This window comes from Chiloscyllium plagiosum, chromosome 32 (assembly GCF_004010195.1).
Source record: "Chiloscyllium plagiosum isolate BGI_BamShark_2017 chromosome 32, ASM401019v2, whole genome shotgun sequence".
In the NCBI taxonomy this organism is placed as follows: Eukaryota; Metazoa; Chordata; class Chondrichthyes; order Orectolobiformes; family Hemiscylliidae; genus Chiloscyllium; species Chiloscyllium plagiosum.
In genome coordinates this window covers 43,394,749-43,403,436 of record NC_057741.1, presented here as the reverse complement: position 1 = coordinate 43,403,436, position 8,688 = coordinate 43,394,749, and the positions used below count along the sequence as shown (strand labels likewise).

Sequence of the window (8,688 nt, the reverse complement as noted above, 5' to 3'; positions counted from 1 at the left end):
AACACAAAACACAGACAAGAGGAACTCACAAGAGAGGGGCACACAAAATAAGGAACACACAGATATCGGCAATAATCAAGTTAGAAAGAGGATCACAGTGAAAACGACATGGGAGACAGACACTGCTGCCTCACAGCGCCAGAGACCCGGGTTCAATTCCCGCCTCAGGCGACTGACTGTGTGGAGTTTGCACGTTCTCCCCGTGTCTGCGTGGGTTTCCTCCGGGTGCTCCGGTTTCCTCCCACAGTCCAAAGATGTGCAGGTCAGGTGAATTGGCTATGCTAAATTGCCCGTAGTGTTAGGTAAGGGGTAAATGTAGGGGAATGGATGGGTTGCGCTTCGGCATGGACTTGTTGGGCCGAAGGGCCTGTTTCCACACTGTAATCTAATCTAAAATGACAGCGCAGCTGAGGCAGTAAAAGGGAGAACCAAACGGAAACAACACACAAAGCCAGAGAGGTTGAGAGAGAGAAATTACAAGACATAAAGCCACTAACAGTCAGACAAAGAAACACAACGGATATCTGGAGACACTGGAACAGACAAGTGATAGAAATGTGCAGACATCATGCAGGTAAGACAGAGAGGCACAGATGCAAGATCTACTTGCTGCTTCTCTCGGCAGCATTTTTCATGTTTTATTATTCATGTTTTGAACTTGAAACTTAGGTGCAAGTCTTTTTAAAGTCAGTAACGAAAACGACAGATGAATAAAAAGGATATTGATGCAGGGTGAATGAAGTGGTAACGGATCAAATTATACCAAAATCTGCTTGGTTAAAATATTCATTTCTAGTGGGTTAATTAACTAATTCCGTTCCAGTAATTTGATCACTTTGTTTACATTGTCTGGGAGGAAGAGGATTAGAAGGAAATGAGGATGCTTCTGGCAGAATCCCGCATTCCTCCCAACTGGCTGGAGCGGGGTTGATGAGGGAAAGGTCCAGCGAAGATCACATTGCTGAGGTTATACAGCACAGGCCGAGCTGCAGAAACATTGATGACATTGTAGGTATTATCACTATTCAGCTACTTCCCTATGGATTCCAGCCCTTCACCTGCAAACTCAAGTGTTTCTAAAATGCAATGAGGTTTCTAAGTTTCAGTGCTCTATCTTCTAAATGGAAACTTTTCTCACTCTTTTAATCCTGATTCCGATTACTTTAATCGCTGTCCTCTGGCTGCTGACTCTTCTGTTAAGGGAAGATTTCCAAATCCCTCATCATTTATCCATCTTAATTAAATCTCCCGTCAGATTCACTAGTCCTGAGTAAACAATCTCAGACATAACATTTTAGAGTCCGGCAAAATCATCCCAAATCATGTTCCTCCATTTAGTCTAAATCATTGACCTACCCCACAAACAGCAGGGAGACAATAACGGAACGCATCGAAAGATTATTTTAGTCCCAAGGCCGTTCACCGTAACTCCATTTTCATGACTGGTCTACACAACAGGGCCATGATAATGGCCTTGCTGACATCCATGTCGACTACAGCACACCGCCACATTGTCTTCCAATATAAAAGTCGAGATTCACAGCACAGAAAAAGGCCCTTCAATCCATCCAGTCTACACCAGTGAAAAAACAGCCAACTAATCTAATCACACTTTTCGTACTTGGCATTACAAGTACACATTTAAAAACTTCATTATTGTTCGGAGAGTTTCTGCTCAGAACACCCTTACAGGCAGAGAGTTCCAGATTCCTACATCTTCTGGGTAGAAAGGTTTTTCCTCGCATCCCCTCTAGATCTCCTGCCTCTTACAAATCTATGCCTCTGCTCAGTTATCCTCCATCAAGGGGAAAAGTCTCCTTATACAGTCTGTTTTACAGACAACAAACGAAACTCATTTACAAAATACTGTGCAAGAATTGTAACAAACACTACATTGGACAAACAGGCAGAAAGCTAGCCAACAGGATACACGAACATCAGCTAGCTACAAAACGATACGAGCCTCTCACTAATATCCTTACATACAGATGAAGAAGGACACCACTTTGACTGGGACCACACATCCATCCGAGGACAAGCCAAACAGAGACTCGTATAAGAATTCCTAGAAGCTGGAACTCTATCCAACATTCCAACCGGAACTCTATCAACAAATTGACTTGGATCCCATTTAGCACCCTCCCACGCCACAGGAAGTGACACCACCAACCCAAGGAAACCTGAGCACAAATAGAAAACAGGCTATGCCACCAGTACTTCATCTGGAGGCTCACTGATGTTACCTAGTATGGTGACAACATGTCTGAAAACGAACATTTGAGCTCAACAAGCAAACCTATAGCTGGAAAAGTCTCGTCTTTTCTAACCTATGCATCCCTCATAATTGTATGCATCTAAATCATGACTTCCCTCAATCTCCTCTGCTTTAAGGAAAACAACTTGAGTCTATCCAATTTCTCTTTATAAACTCTCCAGCCCAGCCAATATCCTGGTAAATCTCCCCTGCATCCTCTCCGGTGCAATCTCATTGCTCCTATAATGTGGATTTCAGAACTGTACACAATACTCTACCTGTTGCCTAACCAACATTTCACACAGTTCCAGCATAACATCACTGCTTTTCAACTTTATGTCTCAGCTAATAAAGATAGTTATTCCATAGACCTTGGTAATCACTTTACCCATTATTTTGCTTTCTTAAAGGATGGGTGGATATTGCACACTCTGATCCTTGGTGCTTACCAAGAGTCCTACCATTCATGTAATTCCTTGTCTTGTTTGTCCTGCCCTAGTGTATCACCTTACTTTATCCAGATTGAATTCCACTTGCCACTGAGCTTGTAACCTTCTTAACAAATCCATGCTCTCTGCCCTTGACTAATGTCTTTCAAACTGACATTTTCTCCAGTTTTGTGCTCAACATTTTGGCCTGGAATTACTCAGGACTCCCGACATTTTTAGCATGTTGCCTTAACATTTGCCCTTCAAGCTCCCCTCGAGTTTGTGGTCTTCAATACAATTCCAGACTTGCAATTACTGCTTTCGCCTCCCTCAGTTTATTCAATCTACCTTTATTTTGATTCTCCCTCTGATCATCTCTCTTCAAAAGCTGATTGATTCCATAAACCAATAATGTGACCTCCCTATCTTGGTCTAGTAGCACCTGTGGAGCAAAAGCAGAGTCTTGTGACCTGACATCAGATAAAGAGTCATCTTCTGTAGTCATCACTGGATGATTCTTTCTGTCTACAGATGATGTCCTGCTGAATTTCTGCAGCAATTTGTTTTTGTTTTCGATTTCAGCACCCACAGTTCTTTGCTTATTCCCTCGCTGTCTGAACATGCAAATGTCCCATTAAGTTACTCTCCCACGAACCAAGGTCAAAAGCAAGTTAAGTGCAGCTAGGTCATAGATCAATCACAATCCAACCGAATGATGAACAGTGCTAAAGAGCTTCCTCTGGTTTTCATCACCGACAGAAAGCTGATTTGTAGACTGGAACGACACATTGTTGCTGAACAGAGATTTCGGCTTTCTCCATGTCTCCTTGGCAATTTCAAAGCAAACTATTTACAAAATGGGCAAGAAAGTGTTTGTGGGAGCAAGACAATGTGCGGGGGGGGGGGGGGGGGGGGGGGGGGAGGGAGAAAGAGACACCCTTTGGCAAGAAATGTTCCAATGCTAAATCACTGATATTAGTGAAGATACCTTCCAATCACCATTATACAACAAGTTCTGTATTGCCACAGCAACAGTTTTTTTTGGGGAGGTCCATCTAGTTGCTCAAGTGATAGACTGCATTCAACAAGATGGAGACCGAGTATATCATTGATAGTGAAAACAAAATGTTACTTTCAACTTCAATACAACTGACACTTGAAATTGATCCTTCTCAAACGGCCCCACCCCCTCTCCCCTAAACTGATCAACTGAAACCTGACCTCTGCAGCTTTGCTCCAGTCTGGTCAACATGAATACTGGATTTTTGGGCTGCACTTTTTCCACTCCTGCTGTTCTATAACATGGGACACTACCCTCAGCTACAATTTCTCTTAAACCAGTTAGATCTTTTATCCAAAGACAACCTTAAAAACTCATCTCTCCATCATCTGCAGACACTCTTCTCTCTGCAGGATGGGGCTGATGTCAGGGTGAGAACACACTAATTTGTTTTAGAGTATAATCTGCTGCATGCAGCTGGATCCATTAATTCAAAGCAACAGAACTAGACAGAAGGTTTACACCTATAAAACACCACTGTTGGTAAACTCCACTCGCCCATCGTTAGCACTGGATGAACCTATGTTCCCTACTCATAATGGGGTCAGCATTCATCAGGGAATGGAAAACACAAAGATGATACTGAACACCCTCATAGTTATTGCTTCAGGTGGTGCTCACTGACGAGGACAATGATCAAATATCTTCTCATTTTACATTAAATAATGAATCACAGCAGGTTGGCACCTCTCCATCTTGGCTGTAATAGGTGCGTGTTGTACATGTCTTTATTCATTTGAGAGATGTGGGAGTTACTGGCTGGGTCGGTATGTATTGACTGTTCCAGTTTTGCTGCGAATGATGGTGATGAGCTACCTTCTTGAACTGCTGCAGTTTATATTTGATAATCAGATTGATACTTTTTCAGATTTCTGATTTTTGAAACACAATATGCATTTACAGAATACAATTACAGTTCTATCCTAGTTTGGTTCTTTATGCTAGCTTGTCCTTGACTGCAATGAGAAAAATCATGTTATCGCCTGGGTCACTGTAGAGAATAAATGATGATAGAAATGCAACTGTTGACCACTCAAAGATGGTTTTAGACTCTGAAGACATTTGAGAAAATGCTCATGTTTCACAGCTGCAACATCCAGTCCATTTTCTTGAAGAGCCAATAGTGCAGCCTGTGGGGAACAAGCAACAAAATAAAACGTTTCAGTTGAAAGGTGACAATAGAGACAAAGACACGTGATAGAGCTGACAGCTGCCTTGTTCCTTAAGCAGAATAGAATTTAAGAACAGATCAGTTCCAGCTGAGATTTAAAACAAACTTCATTTGTGGGACATGGTCAGCATTGGTTGTAACGTTGTAGCCTAGATTAGCATCACCCCATAACCAGTCCATGTTTTCATTACCTTCAAATTCAAAGCACTCAGGTCCCTACATTTTTAAACAATACTGCTTTTTCAGTTTTAAACCCTGTGATGGTCACATTCAATCCTGATAGAGTCAGAGATGTACAGCAGCTTCAGTCCAACTCGTCCAGGCTAACTATATAACAACCCAATCTAGTCCCACCTGCCAGCACCCGCCCATATCCCTCCAAACCCTTCCTATTCAAATACCCATCCAAATGCCTCTTAAAATGTTGTAATTGTACCAGCCCCAGCCACTTCCTCTGGTAGCTCATTCCATACATGTACCACTAACTGCTAACAGGATGAAGTGAACAAACCCAAACCTTTGCTGACTCTTGGTGGAGGATCCAATCGCAGACAAACACCTCACTCACCTCTTTGCATAAATTTTGTATATCTGCTCCAGTAAACCCAGCTGTCTCAGCTGCCAGTCCCTCCAAAGACACATCATCCAGTGGAGTTTTGGAAGTACAGATCCTCAGTATGGAAAGTCTGGTCTGTGTATAATGAACATTGTTACTAAGCAAAACAAATAAAACAGCTGCTTCAGAAAACAAACTGGACATTTTCTAAGAAGTATGAGCAAAGAACAGGTTATCTTGTCATTGCTGCTTGCAGGAGTTTGCTCTGCAATGATTAAAAGGAATTGCTCACAAGATGAGTATCATTGGCTAGGCCAACATTTATCATCCATCCCTAAAAATCCTCACAGTGGTGGTGGTGAGCTATCTCCAACCCCAGCAGTCTTTGGACTGTAAGGACACCCCAAGTCTACCTCTTGACCGTATGCCATACTCCAGTAGCTGTGTGGAATCTGTCATCCCGATGGGACAGCATACCTAAGCGATGATTGACAAAGTTTTGTCAAATTTACATTAATGACATTTTGGCAAACTCTGAATCAGGTTTTTGCTTGACCAATCGGAGGGAAAACTCCCTATTTTGGTAAAAGCCTCCAGATGATGGTATGGAAGACTGATTCACTGAGATGGCAGGCCTGGGCAGACTGTGGTCATTTCCGTTTCCTAAGACCATGCCAGGCTGTCTGTCTGGCTTAGGGCATGGAACATCGTGTTTCATGAACTTGATTGAGTTTTTTGAAGAAGTAAAGAGAACAAATGAGGGCAGGGTGGTGGATGTGATCTGTGAACTTCAGTAAGGCTTTTGACAAATTTCCTCATGATAGACTGATTAGCAAGGTTAGATCACAGAATATAGGGAGGTCTAGCCATTTGGATACAGAACTGACTCTAAAGTAGAAGACAGAGGGTGGCCTTTCAGACTGGAGGCCTGTAAATCAGTGGTGTGCCACAAGGATCGGTGTTGGGGTCCACTGTGTTTCGAAATTTATATAAATGATTCAGATGCGAATGTAAGTATATTAGTAAGTTTGCAGATGACACCAAAATTGAGGTGTAGTTGACACCAAAGGAGGTTACCTCAAGAGTACATTGGAATCTTGATCAGATGGGCCAATGGGCTGAGGAGTGGTTGACAATTTAATTTAGATAAATGTGAGGTGCTACATTTTGGAAAGGCAAATCAGGGGAACTTTATCAAATGTCTTACTGAAATCCATATACATCACATCAACTGCTTTATCCTCATCCACCTGTTTGATCACCTTCTCAAAGAACTCAATAAGATCAATCTCAACCCCCCCCAGTGGTCTCCAGCACCAATCTACTAGCCTTTGGCCCATGTGATTCATTCTAGGTGATGTCAAGAAACAGACGGAAACACTGGATGCAGCAAAGGCTATAGGCCCTGACAATATTCTGGCAATAGTATTGAAGACTTGTGCTCCAGAACTGTTCCAGTACGGTTACAACATTGGTACCGACCCGACAATGTGGAAAATTGCCCTGTACACACAAAGGACAAATTCAACCCAACCAACTACTACCCCATCAGTCCACTCTCGATCAGTAAAGTGATGGAAGGTGTGGGAAAAGACTTGCTAATCCAGATTGGCCCACAAAAGAAAAATTGGCCAAACTGTACCAGAACATCCAGAATTCCCGAGCAGCTCACAAGCTGAGTCAGACAGCACGCAGACAATGGAATACACTTTAAGCTCCCATGGACATGTCGGAGCACCACAGATTTCTCAAAGCCCTAAGGACAGTTTCACAACCCAGCAATACCAAAACCACAGAAAGAGCAGGACAAACAGAAAGGCACCAACAAAGGACATACTCCAGAAACAGGGCCATGGAAGCACCTCACCACTTTAGAAGAGACTTTAACATCTACCTGTGGAGATGAATGGAACCATGATACTGTCAGGATAATAGACAATAGGTGCAGGAGTAGGCCATTCTGCCCTTCGAGCCTGCACCACTATTCAATATGATCAAGGCTGATCATCCTTAATCAGTATCCTGTTCCTGCCTTATCTCCATAATCCTTGATTCCACAATCGTTGAGAGCTCTATCCAGCTCTTTCTTAAATGAATCCAGAGACTGGGCCTCCACTGCCCTCTGGGGCAGAGCATTCCACACACCCACCACTCTCTGGGTGAAGAAGCTTCTCCTCATCTCTGTCCTAAATGGTCTACCCCGTATTTTTAAACTGTGTCCTCTGGTTCAGCACTCACCCATCAACGGAAACATGTTTCCTCCCTCCAGAGTGTCCAATCCTTTAATAATCTTATATGTCTCAATCAGATCCCCTCTCAGTCTTCTAAACTCAAGGGTATACAAGCCCAGTTGCTCCAGTCTTTCAGTGTAAATTAATCCCACCATTCCAGGAATTGACCTTGTGGAACCTACGCTGCAATCCCTCAATAGCCAGAATGTCTTTCCTCAAATTTGGAGACCAGAACTGCACACAGTATTCCAGGTGTGGTCTCACCAGGGCCCTGTAAAGCTACAGAAGAACCTATTTGCTTCTATACTCAATCCCTCTTGTTATAAAGGCCAGCGTACTATTAGCCTTCCTCACTACCTGCTGTACCTGCTTGCTTACCTTCATTGACTGGTGTACAAGAACACCCAGATCTCTTTGTACTGCCCCTTTACCTAAATTGATTCCATTTAGGTAGTAATCTGCCTTCCTGTTCTTGCCACCAAAGTGGATAACCATACATTTATTCACATTAAACTGCGTATGCCATGCATCTGACCACTCACCTAACTTGTCTAGGTCACCCTGTAATCTCCTAACATCCTCATCACGTTTCACCCTGCCACCCAGCTTAGTAGCATCAGCAAATTTGCTAATGTTATTTCTAATACTATCTTCTATATCATTAACATATATTGTAAAAAGCTGCGGTCCCAGTACTGATTGCCGCAGTACCCTACTGGTCACTGCCTGCCATTCCGAAATGGAGGCGTTTATTACTACTCTTTTGTTTCCTATCAGACAACCAACTTTCAATCCAAGTTAATACTTTGCCCCCAATACCATGCGCCCTAATTTTGCTCACTAACCTATGTGGGACTTTATCAAAAGCTTTCTGAAAGTCCAGGTACACTACATCTACTGGATCTCCCTCGTCCATCTTCAGAGTTACATCCTCAAAATTCCAGAAGATTAGTCAAGCATATGATTTCCCATTCATAAATCCATGCTG

General features: G+C 42.8%; 1 protein-coding gene across 1 annotated transcript in view; it reads right to left on the bottom strand.

Moving 5' to 3' along the window:
- Nucleotides 1–601: 601 nt before the first annotated feature.
- Nucleotides 602–8,688, bottom strand: part of spata5l1 (spermatogenesis associated 5-like 1) — a 121,185-nt gene continuing 113,098 nt past the window's right edge. The window contains exons 7-8 of the mRNA XM_043674559.1: nucleotides 5,482–5,604; nucleotides 602–4,872 (exon numbers count right to left, since the gene is read on the bottom strand). Coding sequence (XP_043530494.1) covers nucleotides 4,714–4,872; nucleotides 5,482–5,604 — 282 coding nt within the window. The 3' untranslated portion in view covers nucleotides 602–4,713. The remainder of the gene's footprint in view (nucleotides 4,873–5,481; nucleotides 5,605–8,688) is intronic.